Below are 17,781 nucleotides of genomic sequence, written 5' to 3' on the forward strand. Positions count from 1 at the left end.
ATGGCCCAGGACAAGCCTACTGAAGGGGATCAAACATCCCCCTGTGCCATTCTGCCACAGCTGTGGTCAGCAGGGGAACTGAAGCTCACTATGAAAGAGGGCTGGCAAAGGCTCAACCTGTGGCACTCTTCCCCTCATCCAAAATAGCCCAAATTTGATGACTTTCCAGGCAAGCTGCAAAAGATACCTGTTTGAGCAGGTTTTTAGAGAAGATTAAGCTATGTTTTCTAGCTGATGACGGGGTTGGTGGGTGGCTGGCTGAGCTCATGTGGAAGTGATGATTTTAAAGATGCTGTAGCTTACTATTTCTTGTATACTTAATTGTGAGAGCACCTCGCTTAACTTTATTTTCAATCAAGGTAGACCGTGACCTAAAAAGGATGATGTTTCTATATTGAGAGAAGCAAGGACTGTAGATGTGATAGTACAGCCCTATGACTTTGGACTGTGTAGAAACTAGAGGATCAAGATGGGTCAGACTTTATACTACAACAACTCACGCATGCAGAGGAAGTAGCATTGCCCATAAGACAGATGGCACTTTCCTCTGGCCCAATGTTAGTGTAGTGCTTCTGGTAGCAGCACAGCATCAGTCTTTTAATGAGGCCTCCAGCTGAAGGACCCAACCCCATATTCTCATTAAAGATCCCACAAGGACTAGTCCTGTTTTTATTTTTTGCCAGATTCCAGTGTAATTAGTCACTAGGTATAAGAAGTCACAGCCATAAGAATTCAGTAAATGAAATTCTTCACTTTCCATTCTCATTTTAGGGTTAGTATATGCTGTTAAGTAGATGCCATCTTCCACCCTAGCAAAGCCTACAGTTGAGTGGTAAATGATGCAATTGTTACAGTACCTATAGCTTGTACAGTATGTTTGGTAATTAAAGGTGCTATGTTAGTATATATAAATACTAGGGTTTTCCTATCTTACAGTGAGGCTCCAAGACTTAAGAGGGGAGCAGGTTAATATACCACCTATGTCCTCTTAGCCAATCGCTGTTATATGACTGACTGGGAAAAAAAAGTCATTGAGAGACCCAAGTAGCAATGGGAATATTGTACTCTACGATTGCAGCAATAATTAAATGCTTCCTACGTTTAAAAGCTTAATGAGGAATTTCAAAAGATGTTTGTCATAGAATAAGGAGGATTCCTTTGCCACTAGTGAGTCCTCTTCTGAAAAGCACTTGACTGCCAAGAAGAGAGAGGAGCTTATACCACATGCAGCGCCTTTGATAGAGACCCAGTTTGTTTTGTTTTAGATTTGTTTGAACATCGCAAAATACACAGCCTAAAGCATTAGAGAAGACTTGACTGCAGAATTCAGTAGGGTTTATTCTACAAATACTTTGAATCAATGCTAGTGATACAAGTTGTACGAATTTCCTTTAAAAATACAAGTCAGTATAAAAGATTCCAATTAGCATATAATGCAAGGTAGTGAATGATTCAGTTTCAAAACGGTTAAGGAATTATCAGGTCTTTTTTTGGACCATGCTACAAAAGTATTGAAATCAATGCTGGCAGGAGACAAAAAAGGAGAAAGGTACCTAAAGGAAGGAAGTATCAGAGGGGTAGCCGTGTTAGTCTGGATCTGTAAAGGCAGCAAAGAGTCCTGTGGCACCTTATAGACTAACAGACATATTGGAGCATGAGCTGTCGTGGGTGAATACCCTCTTCTTCGGATGCAACTTGCATCCGAAGAAGTGGGTATTCACCCACGACAGCTCATGCTCCAATATGTCTGTTAGTCTATAAGGTGCCACAGGACTCTTTGCTGCCTAAAGGAAGGAGTATTTCAATTTGTAGGAGAGAAAGACTGCCTCCCTTACTTTAGGAGGGGCTTGCATCTTTTATTGCCAAAATATTTTAAAGAGCAATATGCGAAGTGCATAGCAGCCTAGCTCAAATTGGACAGAACTGCTGCTTTCAGCATTTCTTCACAGCACACGTTCTATTAATCCATGACACATTAGGTAGCAACAAGCTCCCTGGTATCTATGTAAACCTAAGGACCTGTGAAGAGGGAACATCTCCCTCCCTAAACATTTTGCCCAACAACATTGCCAGGAGTGGTTAATGCTGTTGCTTCAGCCTAAATGTCACTTAATTTGATGTTCAAAACCCTACCTTTGTAATGTTAAACCAGTGTGATTGCTTAAAAAAAAATTCAGTGCAATCTTGCTTGTTTATCATAGTTTCAGGGGAAATTAGAATATAACTATCAATTTTCCTCATTCCTAGTCTGATGAAAGCTTTTCCACTGAGAATTGTACTATAGTTTAGAAAAAGCCACTTACTGTTTCTTTATTTTGGAGCACGCTGCTATTTTTGTGGCTATTTAAAACAGTTAGATTTATGACACTGATAGGTGCCCAATGTTAAACACAACTATTGTGGGTCAACGTCTCCCAGGTATGAGTCTTTTAACATCCATTGCAATGAGAGCAGGGATGAATCAGGCTTACTGTTCGTTCCTGGAGAAGTAGGTTACTCTGTTTACACACAGACAGTAGGACCATATACTACCAGAGCGCACACATTGCATTTTTAGCAAGCTGGCTCCTCCCACCTCTTCCTCTTACTATACTTTTCACCATGTAAGGTTAGAAAAACTGTTCCTCTTACTAAACCCAGCAGTCTGTGTGGTAGCAGACCCATATTAGTTACCACAGAGCAGATAACATGCACCTATCTGCAGGGGCAGATTGAGGGAAGCTAGGTTAACAATGCATTATTACATTTCTAAACAAGGCTTCATCAGTGCAGACAGGGACAGAAATTCTGATTGTACCAAAAACCTGATCAGACTATGCAATCCCCCCAAAATTGCATACAGTAAGCATGTAGCTTACATACTTTACTCAATGAGAAAATCCTCCTCTCCTCCAAAGGGAGCAGCAGTAGAGCATGGACACCACAGAGTTTCTGCTACTGTGTGTGTGTGTACACACTCACTCTCTGTCAGGATTAGGTGCCATCCCCTTACTGACAACATACGGTGGGGTTTAAATACCATTCCAATGCTCAGTCTCTCTAAGGTAAGCCATTCTGGAGGCTGATTAAATGGCTGTCTGCTCTTAAATACGTACTGTCGTTCTGAGTTGTCTCAGTGTATTAAATGTATCCTAATTCTCTAACAGTCACATTTAACCCAAGTCAAAAACTCAGTAGCCCATACCATGGGCCCTGTTAATGATCGAAACAATGAAATACAGTGTGTCATTACGGCATCTACTAATATAGAATAGGTTTACTTTGTCTCTAAGTCAAATATTTAATACAAGACAGGTAGGTCTTATGATCAACTCACAGTTTATCTATTTGGAACAAAGTATGGCACAGATTCCAGACATCGCTCAGGAGCTTGTGTATTCACACACTTTTCCCTCTTTTGCAATGATTATCAATTCGCCAAAAATAGTGTAACAGTCAACAAAGAAGAGTGGAGAAAAACAGATTTAGGAGAAATCTTTCTCTTCTAGGAGGTGAAAGTAAGTGACTTTTCTTCTAGTTCTTTAGTAAGAAACTTTATTTTAGAAAATGCATTCTCTCCTTCTCAAAACCTTAAAAAAAATTGCAATAGCAACCCTTGCATTCAAAAGAAAACATGCAAACTTGATGGCTGAAAATATTCTGCATAAAAATCCAAGACACGAGGCAAAAGTGTGCCCTCCCCCACTCGTGCCTTTAGGGACTCCAAACCATAAACAGCTTTCAGTGCAATGTCTGTTACTTCCAGTTTGTGGGGAAACATATGGCCGAAGCTTGTCTTCTGATAGCTAATCTTGTCAGATGTTTGAAGCAAAACCAGTCTCAGCTATATTTAAAATGTCATTGTTAACCTCTGTTTCAATAAGTACAAACAGAATTCAATAAAATGCCAGAATCCAGTGAAGAAAAATGTTAAGTTCTACCCTGTGCCATACACGTTTTAAAAAAATTAGACAAACAGTTTCAGATTTTATTAATACACCCTTTTTAAAGTTTATTTCTGAAAGCAGCTCTTTCGCAAATCAAAAGCAGTTCCTGAGTAACTGCAGTAAACAGCGTCTTAAATATGTTGGGTTTTTTTGCCTCTCAGCTCTTCCGTTTTGGTTCTTACTTAATTTTTCCCTAGTTTCAAGTTTAATCACAGGTCCTTTTCCAAAAAATGTGCAAGTTCAGTTAGGAACATTTCCAGGAATCCACATGTTGCAGATGTTCCTGCAATATCAAAGAGCTGCACATTTGCCAGGTTGTGTTCCTACAGCTATTGCAGATTTCCCTCTCCAAACTTTATAGCGGGAGTCTTCACGTTTTCTTCAGCATACGTCGGGACTGCCACGTGTGGAACTTATTGTAGGCTGTCTGCAACATCTCTTCTATATGATTTATCAACTGAAAGATAAAACAAAGGGATCTTCCCAGTATCTGAGAAACGTGTGCCCTTACTCTGATCAAACCTAAATGGGATTGATTGTCGTTTCTCTCAGTATGAGGAATCAGGAGTAACCACTAAAGCCTAGGGAGTTGCATCAAGGTATGTGATGTGAGAGGAGAATTGGCCACAATTGTTTCAATTACAAAATGTCTTGAAGTTTTATTAGTCAAGTATGGCAGAGTATCAGTAAAGACAGTGGATATGCAGTTAGCTAGTTCAAGGGAAACTATGTGGATGACTTATGTTCAAGTGCTGTACTTAAAAGCACTTTCAATAGTCACTGGAAACTAGCTAAACAGGCCATTCATCCAATCATTGAGAAATCAGACTTGCAAGATGATAAAAGGAGAAAATTATTCCAGAATGTAATACCCCTACATCCTTTTCTCCATCAGCCATAGTTGTTTTTTTTTTTTTGGGGGTGGGGGGTGGGGGGTGGGGGGAGAGGGTGAAGGGACGGGGACGGGCAAGAAGATGAGAGAAACACACTTAAGAAGAATTAAGCATTATACATATAGTTAACAGAACAAATTAAAAACCCCAAATACAGGAGACCAAAATCTGCCATCCTGTGATAAATATGACAGGTTTCAGAGTAGCAGCTGTGCTAGTCTGTATCTGCAAAAAACAGGAGTACTTGTGGCACCTTAGAGACTAACAAATTTATTAGAGCATAAGCTTGAAGTGGGCTGTAGCCCACGAAAGCTTATGCTCTAATAAATTTGTTAGTCTCCAAGGTGCCACAAGTACTCCTGTTCTTTTTGTGATAAATATGAGTCTTTTTTTTTCCCCCCAAGGTCAATATGCACACAAATAATTGAAATGAGAAAGGATACTTTTTCCTCTTACATTTGTGCTTAAATACTGTCTCCGAATTTTTTCTTGGAATGGACAGAGCTTTGTAACTTGAAATCTTTCCAAGTTACTCTTCATTTTCATAACCTGAAAGACATCAATAGGAAAAAAGTGTACAAACTCCTGCATATGAACATTTTCTTGCTTTCAGCAAATTGAAATACCTGGAAGCTAGTACCTAGGGTTACTGTAAATATGCACAGTTAAAACAAATTGCTAGGAAGCACTTACTGTATTGAAAAGATGATCTCTGTTTTAAACTTATGGAAACAAGCACTAAATGGTTATGACCAGATGGCATTCACCCAAGAGTTCTGAAAGAACTCAAATATGAAATTGCGGAACTATTAACTATGGTTTGTAACCTGTCCTTCAAATCAGCTTGCGTACCCAATGATTGGAAGATAGCTAAAGTAACGCCAATATTTAAAAAGGGCTCTAGAGGTGATCGCGGCAATTACAGACCAGTAAGTCTAACGTCAATACCGGGCAAATTACTTGAAACAATAGTAAAGAATAAAATTGTCAGACACATAGAAGAACGTAAATTGTTGGGCAAAAGTCAACTTGGTTTCTGTAAAGGGAAATCATGTCTTACTAATCTATTAAAGTTCATTGAAGGGATCAAACAAACATGTGGACAAGGGGGATCCAGTGGACATAGTGTACTTAGATTTCTAGAAAGCCTTTGACAAGGTACCTCACCACAGGCTCTTACATAAATTAAGTTGTCCTGGGATAAGAGGGAAGATCCTTTCATGGATTGAGAACTGGTTAAAAGACAGGGAACAAAGGGTAGGAATAAATGGTAAATTTTCAGAATGGAGAGAGGTAACTAGTGGTGTTCCCCAAGGGTCAGTCCTAGGACCAATCCTATTCAACTTTTTCATAAATGATCTGGAGAAAGGGATAAACAGCCAGGTGGCTAAATTTGCAGATGATACTAAACTGCTCAAGATAAGACCAAAGCAGACTGCGAAGAACTTCAAAAAGCTCTCACAAAACTGGGGCAACAAAATGGCAAATAAAATTTAAAATGTGGATAAATGTAAAGTAATGCACATTGGAAAAAATAACCCCAACTATATATACACAATATGACGGGGGCTAATTTAGCTACAACTAATCAGGAAAGAGATCTTGGAGTCATCGTGGATAATTTTCTGAAGATGTCCACGCAGTGTGCAGCAGCAGTCAAAAAAGCAAACAGGATGTTAGGAATCATTAAAAAAAGAGATGGAGAATATCTTATTGCCCTTATATTAACCCATGGTACGCCCACATTTTGAATACTGCGTACAGATATGGTGGTCTCATCTCAAAAAAGATATACTGGCATTAGAAAAGGTTCAGAGAAGAGCAACTAAAATGAATGATTTGGAATGGGTCCCATATGAGGAGAGATTAGAGGCTGGGACTTTTCAGCTTGGAAAAGAGGAGACTAACGGGGGATATGATAGAGGTATATAAAATCATGAGTGGTGTGGAGAAAGTGAATAAGGAAAAGTTCTTTACTTGTTCCCATAATATAAGAACTAGGGGCCACCAAGTGAAATTAATGGGCAGCAGGTTTAAAACAAATAAAAGGAAGTTCTTCTTCACACAGCACACAGTCAACCTGTGGAACTCCTTGCCTGAGGAGGTTGTGAAGGCTAGGACTATAACAGGGTTTAAAAGAGAACTAGATAAATTCATGGAGATTAAGTCCATTAATGGCTATTAGCCAGGATTGGTAAGGAATGGTGTCCCTAGCCTCTGTTTGTCAGAGGGTGGAGACAGATGGCAGGAGAGATCACTTGATCATTACCGGTTAGGTTCACTCCCTCTGGGGCACCTGGCATTGGTCACTGTCAGCAGACAGAATACCGGGCTGGATTGACCTTTGATCTGACCCACTATGGCCATTCTTATGTTCTTAAACTTAAGCGGTTTAACCGAGCATAATATGCTTCACAAATGTACTGTGGTAATTTCTACAGTATCTTTGTCAGCAGCACTTTACATTTAACATTATTTATCTCTCTGCTTCAAGCCAACAGCGTACTATGATTTTTAAAAAAGTTTTGCAGTAGAAGGCCCAAGACATCTGAATAGAAGTTTTCATTTCCCATAGTAACCTTCTTTGTCTGATCCAAAATGAAGCACAGTGGTTAAACGCCTTGTCCAAAGTCAAATAGGAAGGCAGTGGCAGAGCTAGAATCCTATGCTTTGTTTCTGATTCCTCATCCCATGCTCTAACCTTTTTGAAGTGCAATTATACTCTGCAAGGTGACTAGAATGGCACAATGATTCTGTGGATGTGTGCGAGATTCTATACTAAACTTGCTCAGTTTAGACAAGTTCTTTCCTGCCTACCACTGTTATCTTGATTTTGAGATCCAAGGTTGATTGTATTTTCTTTCTGGTTCTCATTACCAGTAATCAGGATTCTGCAATTGGAATATAGGTAATATGACAATTTGAGCCACAAGAATTCAGCCACTTCTTCTGTATTGTGGTTAACAGGACAGAGAAAAACAGATTTAGGCAATAGCATTGGCAGATCACACTCCAATTACGCAGAGGGAGCAGACCTGCTGAGTTAAATACACTATTTTTACATAGTGGCTTTCTGTCCATAATCATTTAAGGAGTGAAAGGACAAACATGTAGAGTTATATTGATTAATAACACTGGTCTACAATTTTTGAGAAGTCGTCTGCTTCAGAGATAAAATGTGCTATTATGTATTTTGATGTGCTGAATTCAAATATGACAATTAAAACAACTGATTGGCTACGGTTTAAGATATTTAAGTTTTTACATTTTATGTCTATGTATATTGTGTAGATAGAGTTTTAATCATAAATTGTAAACCTAGGTCTTTTCATGTGTTTATGGTTGCTTTACATGATAATATTTCACCTGTCCTGTTTATGTAACACTTTAAAAATCAGCAAAAGGGTTATATAAATAAAATTGTTTATGAAACAAAAGGCAAAAAACTATTATGTACATAGTTTAGTCCTATTCAGTGTCTACTCGACGCTTCTTGGCTTGTCTCTTGTATTCATTAAATGGAGCATCTCTTGTCACTCTCCAGCAATAGTCTGCAAGCATTGATGGGCTCCATTTGCCCTGATAGCGTTTCTCCATTGTTGCAATGTCCTGGTGAAATCGCTCGCCGTGCTTGTTGCTCACTGCTCCGCAGTTCGGTGGAAAAAAATCTAGATGAGAGTGCAAAAAAAATGTATCTTTAGTGACCTGTTGCAACCAAGGCTTTTGTATGCCTTGAGGAGGTTTTCCACCAACAACCTGTAGTTGTCTGCCTTGTTGTTTTAGAGGAAAATTTATTGCCACTAATTGGAAGGCTTTCCATGCCGTCTTTTCCTTGCCACGCAGTGCATGGTCAAATGCATCATCTTGAAGAAGTTCACGAATCTGAGGACCAACAAGGACACCTTCCTTTATCTTAGCTTCACTTAACCTTGGAAATTTTCCACGGAGGTACTTGAAAACTGCTTGTGTTTTGTCAATGGCCTTGACAAAGTTCTTCATCAGACCCAGATTGATGTGTAAGGGCGGTAACAAAATCTTCCTTGATTCAACAAGTGGAGGATGCTGAACACTTTTCCTTCCAGGCTCCAATGACTGTCTGAGTGGCCAATCTTTCTTGATGTAGTGGGAATCTCTTGCACGACTATCCCATTTGCAGAGAAAACAGCAGTACTTTCTATTCGGTCTGCAGACCAAGCAAGAGAGCAACAACCTTCAAATCGCCACAAAGCTGCCACTGATGTTGGTCATAGTTTATGCACCTCAAAAGTTGTTTCATGTTGTCATAGGTTTCCTTCACATGGACTGCATGACCAACTAGAATTAATGGCAAAACACTGCCATTATGCAGTAAAACAGCTTCAAGACTCGTCTTCGATGAATCAATGAACAGTCTCCACTCATCTGGATTGTGAACAATGTTGAGGGCTGCCATCACACCATCGATGTCGTTACAGGCTACAAGATCACCTTCCATGAAGAAGAATGGGACAAGATCCTTTTGACGGTCATAGAACATGGAAACCCTATCATAACCTGCCAGGAGATTCCACTGCTGTAGTCTGGAGCCCAACAGCTCTGCCTTACTCTTGGGTAGTTCCAAATCCCTGACAAGGTCATTCAGTTCACCTTGTGTTAGGAGGTATGGTTCAGAGGAGGAGGATGGGAGAAAATGTGGGTCCTGTGACATTGATGGTTCAGGACCAGAAGTTTCATCCTCTTCCTCTTCCTCGTCTGACTCAAGTGAGAATGATTCTGGTGCATCAGGAACCGGCAGTCCTTCTTCGTGGGGTAGTGGGCGTATAGATGATGGAATGTTTGGATAATGCACAGACCACTTTTTCTTCTTTGACACACCTTTCCCAACTGGAGGCACCATGCAAAAGTAACAATTGCTGGTATGATCTGTTGGCTCTCTCCAAATCATTGGCACTGCAAAAGGCATAGATTTCCTTTTCCTGTTCAACCACTGGCGAAGATTTGTTGCACAAGCGTTGCAGCATATGTGTGGGGCCCACCTCTTGTCCTGATCTCCAATTTTGCAGCCAAAATAAAGGTGATAGGCTTTCTTAACCATAGTGGTTATACTGTGCTTTTGTGATGCAAAAGTCACTTCACCACAAACATAGCAGAAGTTATCTGCACTGTTCACACAAGTACGAGGCATCTCTGCTCACTTTGGCTAAACAGAAATGTGTCCCTTTGCAAAATCAAACACTGACAAATAAGAGAGCATGACACTGTATGATTTCTAGAGCTGATATAGGGCAATTTGTTCAGCAGAGTGATGTAAGCTTTGTTATGATTGCATCTTCCAGGAATAACATGATGCAATTCCTATCATGTATGATGCAATACCAGCTTCAGATTGCATCATTCATTGTTTTGCCTAAAAAGCAAGTACTGTCCAAACCCAGTCATAGATTTATTCATAGATCCAGTCAAAGATGTATTTTAGTCATTTCTGGTTTAAATTGAGATCCCTTCCCTTTATAATTCACTTATCCTCCGCCATTCCCAAGTCAAGGGTCGTATATACTGACCCAATAGCATAGCTTGAAAACTAGAGCCAATCAACAATTTTAAGCATCATTTTCATTCTCAGTGACCCAGAATTAGTAAAGTTTGACTACATTTATTTCAGAAGCATTTTGGCTATAGAGCAGTGTAATGTGATACTACAGCTTGAATAAAAATACTTTCAATTGTCTCGTTACAGAATACACATATGGTTACAAGATACACTGACATTTATACTAGCAAGTTTATATCCTCAATCCCTCTTACCTTTTCTTCTAGGAATGGTGTATTAACAGGAAAGCAGGACCAGAAGTGTCGCAGTAGCTCCCCAAGTGCCACATACAAGTGTTTCAGTTCAGACTGAACATCATTTGGCACCATCTCTGCAACAGGAAAAGAAATTTTCTAAAAAGCATGTTACTTAAATTATGTAATATGTAAGTAAAATAAGAGTTGGCTAATACATAGCGAAAGCTGTTTGATACCTGTAACAGGAGCAGTCTAGGGCTCAAACAACTGTATTATGCCAGTCCATAAGCAGAGAGTCAATTACACTATTTCTCTGTAGTCTATTTATCAGTCTCTTAAAACAGATGATCATTTAAAAAAGTTAGCAGTGTTTATTAAACTTATTCCCCTGGAGCTAACAGGACCCAAAAAACCACCCACTGTGGTAGGAACACTGGACCTTAACCTGCTTTCTAATATTTTGGGACTGACACAGCTACAACTACACTGCATACAATTATTTCATAGACAGATTTGGTTACAAAATCTGTTTCCAAATCAAATCTAAGGCTTGTTCCCCTAGAATAAATGAAATTTTATTTTGTAAATGGCAGAGAAAACATAAGAGCCAAGAAGCTACCCCTCCGCTTTTACACTCCAAGGCCAGGGAGTGTTGAGTTTTAGCCCTTAACTCAAGGCTTCAGAACTTTCATTTGTTTACACCTGGCAGCTGGACTGCTGCTGCTACCTCTTCTCTCCTGTGGTTCCTCACTGCTACCACTGCAGAAAGCCAGAAGGGGGAGAGAGAAGGGGGAGGAGAATACACAAAGTAGGTATAGAGATGAAAGCACCTAAGTGTGAGCAGAGAGACTGGAGGAGAAAGTAGGCTTAGGGTATGTCTTCACTAGCAACATGGCAGCACTTTAACATGGCTGTGTAGTCGTGGCACCAGTGCTGGGAGACAGCTCTCCCAGCGCTGTAAAACCCACCCCCACGAGGGGAGTAGCTACCAGGGCTGGGAGTGCGGCTTCCAGCGCTGGTGCACTGTCCACACTGTCACTTTACAGAGCTGAAACTTGCAATGCTCAGGGGGATATTTTTTCACACCCCCGAGCGAGAAAGTTGCAGCACTGTAAAGTGGCAGTGTAGCTAAGGTCTTACTGGCTGTCCTCAACTGAACAGAATGGCCACTTGGGCCTCACCCTATCTGCTCAAAATGGTGGCAACAGGTTGGAAGCAGCTAGACAGGGCTTTTAGTGGAGGAGTAAAATGGTCTTACCTTTAAATAACTTAATATTCTGTCAAGTATCAGAGGGGTAGCCGTGTTAGTCTGAATCTGTAAAAAGCAACAGAGGGTCCTGTGGCACCTTTGAGACTAACAGAAGTACTGGGAGCATAAGCTTTCGTGGGTAAGAACCTCACTTCTTCAGATGCAAGTAATGGAAATCTCCAGAGGCAGGTATATATCAGTGTGGAGATAACGAGGTTAGTTCAATCAGGGAGGGTGAGGTGCTCTGCTAGCAGTTGAGGTGTGAACACCAAGGGAGGAGAAACTGTTTCTGTAGTTGGATAGCCATTCACAGTCTTTGTTTAATCCTGATCTGATGGTGTCAAATTTGCAAATGAACTGGAGCTCAGCAGTTTCTCTTTGGAGTCTGGTCCTGAAGTTTTTTTGCTGTAAGATGGCAACCTTTACATCTGCTATTGTGTGGCCAGGGAGGTTGAAGTGTTCTCCTACAGGTTTTTGTATATTGCCATTCCTGATATCTGACTTGTGTCCATTTATCCTCTTGCGTAGTGACTGTCCAGCATATGCCAGCAATGCCCCTCTGCTATGTACATTGGCCAAACTGGACAGTCACTACACAAGAGGATAAATGGACACAAGTCAGATATCAGGAATGGCAATATACAAAAACCTGTAGGAGAACACTTCAACGTCCCTGGCCACACAATAGCAGATGTAAAGGTTGCCATCTTACAGCAAAAAAACTTCAGGACCAGACTCCAAAGAGAAACTGCTGAGCTCCAGTTCATTTGCAAATTTGACACCATCAGATCAGGATTAAACAAAGACTGTGAATGGCTATCCAACTACAGAAACAGTTTCTCCTCCCTTGGTGTTCACACCTCAACTGCTAGCAGAGCACCTCACCCTCCCTGATTGAACTAACCTCGTTATCTCCACACTGATATATACCTGCCTCTGGAGATTTCCATTACTTGCATCTGAAGAAGTGAGGTTCTTACCCACGAAAGCTTATGCTCCCAGTACTTCTGTTAGTCTCAAAGGTGCCACAGGACCCTCTGTTGCTTAATATTCTGTGAGTCAGTCTGACTTTATTTGCTCCTAGCTATCTTAATTCCATTTACCTCAGCACCAGAGCCACCACTGCCTCCTTATTGGGCAGACTGGATTGCTAGTTTCTTTCAGAATTTTTCCTTTGTCACTTCCACCTGATAACTTTTATACTTTGCAACTGTATTTTAGATGAATGTCTCTGCATTTGCTTTGTCAGCATAATCTGTTGTAGCCAAAAATAAAAAAGCCAGAGCCCCCACCGTGTTGTTGGTATAGTCTATACGGCTGAACGATAACATACTACGTAAAAACTTACGGTTTATGGCTTGCTGTGTCCCACCTTGCATAAGTGCTCCTCCAGGTGACAGGGCTGTGATGCTGCTAGTAGCAGCACCACTGGAAAGAACCTTAAAAAAAACCAAAGTCCTTTCATATCATTTCCCCCAGTGACTCGCTTTAAAACATTTTGGACAAATGAAGTTAAAGAAAAGTGTGAATTGCACTGGCTCAGACATATCAATCAGGACGTTAGTTAGTGATTTTAGATTGAAATAATTTTGGAAGTATAAAAGTAATCTCCCCATTGATGCGAGAGGGAATTGGACATGTAGTTCTACTAAGCATTAACTCATGTTGCCTTTGGAAGTTCCAGAAACCATGATGGGAACAGACAGCATCTGTCCACTAGTATTGCTCTCAAATTGAGGTCTATAGTGTGGGTTCTTAACATGCACATGATATTGCCGAACTGGTGCATGTATTGAGTGATCTTGACTTACATACAAATTTTTAATAAGGCAATATAACAATTAAAAGAAAATTTTCACTGGTCCTCATGACTTTAGTAGAACGGTGAGGCACAAACAATTGTGGTAATTTAATAAGGGCCAAATATAAAATTTTCTGAATGCAAGGGAGGTTACGAGAACCAGCTGCCCCAGCGAACCTGAGGGCACAGCACACAGGCAGCCATTTGATAACCTCAGAGATGTAATAGGACCTGTGTCCTACTGATTCACTTAGTCACAAACCACTGGCTGTGACCTTGTATTGCCATTGACTCCTCCCCTCCTTGTGTCTGAGGTAAGGGCCACCAGAAATAGCTTCACCTTCACCTGGTGGAGCTACGTCCCAGTGTGTGGCTTTGTTCTACCCTGTACAGTACAGGGATGCTGATTCCACTACATTTGGAGCTTCCTCACAGGTATGAGAGTGCTGTAGGATTTGTCCATCAGTATATCTGGTAGTTACTTGTCTTAATATTACAACTTCAGAGAACAGCTGAAGTGGTATGGCTAAAACACTGCTCTGCAACTTAAGTAAGTGTTGTTCTGACTGAAGACTTCTTCTAAAACAGTTTCCCACATTATGCAATTTAAGAGGAAAAGTATCAGGTTCACCTTGAGGGACAAAACTGTGCAAGTACCATAATTCTAGTAAGTCAAGAAATATCTGGACTAGTATTAAGGAGGGAGTTTTACTTTTCTGTATTTAAATTAAAATGAATTTTCCTACCTGAGTTAGTCTGGGTATATAGGCTTCCATTTCTTCTCTAATACTATGAAAAGAATTAATAATATCCTGACTGGTTGCATATTGCTGTGATTGAATTGGAGTTGGACCATGATAATACCTATGGGAAGAGAAAGGGGAAAAACAAAACAAAAAAAACACAAGGTAACTTAATTCCCAGTAGACTAAGATTTATGTAATGTAGCAGTTGCACCTCTCAGATTTTAGGTGCAGTACAAATTTGGCTTTTGGCCTCTATTAAAACTTAAATAAATCAGGGGTCTGATTGGAAATGTAAAAAATAAAATAAAAATGTAACTGTAAGCTTTCAAATTCCACCTGCAACCTAAGTTTTTCCCATATGTGACAGCAAAATGAGAAGGGACAGGCCATTCTTGATTTTTTGTTATGCAGATCTTAGGGCAGGTCTATGCTGCATTGGCACAGCTACAGAGCTCTCCTGTCAGCGTAGTTAATCCACCTCTGTGAGAGGCAGTAGCTACACCTCTACTCTGATATAACGTGGTCTTCGGGAGCCAAAAATCTTACCATGTTATAGGTGAGACCGCGTTATATCTGGGTAGAGAGAGGGACTGCTCCTCGCCCCAGCTCACCTCCGCTCTGCCTCCGCCTCCTCCCCTAAGGGCGCCCCCACTGTACTGCTTCTCCCCCCGTCCCTCCCTTCTAGGCTTGCCGCGCCAAACAGCATTGGCGCCGCAAGCCCGGGAGGGAGGGAGGAGAAGCGGAGCTGCAGCGCACTCGTGGGAGGAGGTGGAGGTGAGCTGGGGCGGGGGGCCGCAGCAAGTAAGAGGGGAGCGCAGAGGAACCGCTTGCGGTAACACTAATTCGGATATAACGAAGTAAAGCAGCGCCCCCCCCCCCCCCGGAGTGCTGCTTTACCGCATCATATCCGAATTTGCGTTATATCAGGGTAGAGGTGTATGTTGACAGGAGAAGCTCTCCCGTTGACAAAGCGCTGTCTACATGGGGGGGTGGGGGGGTTGTTAAGGTTGGTATGACTATATCACTCAGGGGAGTGGATTTTTCACACCTGAGTGATGTAGTTATACTGACACAGGTCTGTAGCATAGACCTGGCCTTAATGTCATCACCCCTTTTATGCTTTGCTCAGCACTGGCAGTACTGTCACTTAGTCAGACTCCAGATGAATGGGGCAAGTCCCACCTCTCAGGACTAGTATTTGACAAACACCACTACACCACTGGTTCACATTTGGAAGGATATCTTTGCAACTGTCAGGACAAGAGATATAACATTTTTCAAACTGAAAGGTTAGGTTCTGGAAGACAAAAGGGAAGCACATCACAAAAGAAGTGAATCAAACCATTGAGAATTGTCCCAAGTCAACACCCAAGTAAGATCTGTGTCTGTGGAGTGTGCAAATATTTCCAAATGCATCATACCAACAGAAATGCTGATAAGATGTCTCAAACTACATTAATAAGGTAAATTTGTTAGACTTTCGTACTCAGACTAAAATTATGGATCTCTTCTAGCAATAGTTTGTAATAGGTTTACTAAATTCACAAAAGTTATTATGAACTAAAGATACAGTTTTGCAAATGGTAACTACTTAAATTTGTTTAAACAAGGTTTCAGATTAATTAAATTTTAATCTAGAAGCACTCAAATGCCATGTAAAATACAAAGCAGATTAGGGACAGATTGATTCTGAATAGATCATAAAGAGATTTATATTAGTTTTAATATGTTGAAACATCCAAAGAACTGCAGTTTTCTTTTATTCATTGAACTTACCGATCAGATTTCTTTAGGTTTAGTGCAATAGTTTTAATGCTATTATTCTTTCCTAAATCTTCATATTCAATAGCCTCCTGTAGCTTCACCTGCGATATGAGACACAAATCAAAACTAATTACTTATGATATAGTTGCACATACGTAGACTGTGCTTTTTTCCTTGTCCCTTGTTTCCTGGGAAGAGAATGGAAAAAAAACAAGATAAATGAAAAAAAGCCCAAGTGGCTCAGATCCTCTGCTCTGGCAGTGCATCACCAGCATAGGTTGGGAGGAGAGGTGGCTTTGGCCGCCTAGCACAGTTCTCAGTGACACTGGCTGTGACGGCCACAAGATCCCTATACTATTTGCCATGGCATAGGGGGAGCTGCGGTATTTTCTCTATCTCACAAGAGGATTACCGCCATATACACAGGTCTTCCTTCCATGGCAGGCTGTTGGCCCTGTTACAGAAATAATTTTTTAAATGGCATTTGAGAAATTTTAATAAAAGCAGAAACTTGTCAAAGAACCTAGTGTCTGCCAGTTTTGAAGGAAGTCACAGTAAAACTCACTTGCTCTACGAATATATGAACAGGAAAAACATGACTGAAGCCATATTTAGGTAAATACTCTACTGAAATCCCACGTGCCAAGCTCCACGCCACCCTCCCTTTTTTAAAAAACATGTTCACACACACGTTTTAGTACTAGTGGCCTTTACTACTTTTTCTGCAGATCCTGACCAGGTTTTTTTTTTTTTTTAATATAATCAGAGCCACCTCATTTAAAAAAAAAAAAGCGCACACATACATAAACAACCCTTTTGTAGTCCATGTTTTTGTGCATGTGTTACTTAATACAAGAGGAAGGAACAGGGTTAATGTTTTTTTTAGTGCAGGAATTTAAACCTAGAGCTAGTTCAGATATGTTGCTAAATAAGGTATTCATTTGTGGTAGAAAATATTAAGGAGCATTAACAGTAGCATACTTAAATATGATACAATGAAAATTAAATGAAAACTGCTTTGGAGATCTCTTGCTTTCTTCATCCATTAAGTGTAGAGAGATTTTCCTTTAGTCCTGTTCTGTTGTTCATTCTCACTGAAAGCTGCACCATACAGTGAAGTCAGAGCTAGTGACTGCCCCAAAAGCTACAATGGGTATTTTCTAAAAACTATTTGCTACTTGTGTGGATTTCAAGTAATTTTTGGGGGCTAGGGGAAGTGTATGTGCAAAGGTTAAAAGTTAGTGGAGTTCCCCCCTCTCTTAGCTTTTTGGATTGCACTACAGTCATTCAAAACATTTTATTTTCTTAGCAATTTTTACATAATTCCAGTAATCTAAGAGAAACACTATAGTTGCCTCATTTTTGTGCACCAATAATCAATCAAATCTGACACTCATTTTCAGTTGAGCACGATGATTCTGATGCAAGGTCAACCCTTTAAGTTGAAGTATCAAATCAGCATTCTGCTTACTAATAAGTAGTAAGTGTGCATTCCTTCCCCAATGTATTCAATATATTGATTCCATGCCGTGGTTGCAACTACTATTATCTTAATTCTTTGCCTGGATATTTTCCTAAAGTGCTCAGGCACTTACAGTGGTAATACATTAATATAACCACACACAAAGAACAGAAC

At 40.4% G+C, this 17,781-nt stretch overlaps 1 protein-coding gene and 1 long non-coding RNA gene across 10 annotated transcripts in view; one reads left to right on the top strand and one right to left on the bottom strand.

The window, feature by feature from the left end:
• Positions 1-1,313: 1,313 nt before the first annotated feature.
• Positions 1,314-17,781, bottom strand: part of GTF2H1 (general transcription factor IIH subunit 1) — a 40,138-nt gene continuing 23,670 nt past the window's right edge. For 7 of the 9 annotated variants that reach the window (XM_042858798.2, XM_042858797.2, XM_008164486.4 and 4 more), the window contains 6 exons: positions 16,158-16,246; positions 14,382-14,499; positions 13,183-13,273; positions 10,604-10,719; positions 5,276-5,368; positions 1,314-4,383 (listed from right to left, as the gene is read on the bottom strand). In XM_042858798.2, coding sequence (XP_042714732.1) covers positions 4,297-4,383; positions 5,276-5,368; positions 10,604-10,719; positions 13,183-13,273; positions 14,382-14,499; positions 16,158-16,246 — 594 coding nt within the window. In that variant the 3' untranslated portion in view covers positions 1,314-4,296. Of the gene's footprint in view, positions 4,384-5,275; positions 5,369-10,603; positions 10,720-11,170; positions 11,345-13,182; positions 13,274-14,381; positions 14,500-16,157; positions 16,247-17,781 lie in introns of those variants that run through there. The other 2 variants (XR_010600956.1, XM_065594743.1) reach the window with 2 other exon arrangements.
• On the top strand, positions 11,338-16,806 carry LOC135983371 (uncharacterized). The gene is made up of 2 exons (XR_010600960.1): positions 11,338-11,869; positions 12,894-16,806. It is a non-coding gene; the product is annotated as an uncharacterized LOC135983371 (long non-coding RNA).

The sequence above is a fragment of the Chrysemys picta genome, chromosome 4 (assembly GCF_011386835.1).
Source record: "Chrysemys picta bellii isolate R12L10 chromosome 4, ASM1138683v2, whole genome shotgun sequence".
Classification (NCBI taxonomy): Eukaryota; Metazoa; Chordata; order Testudines; family Emydidae; genus Chrysemys; species Chrysemys picta.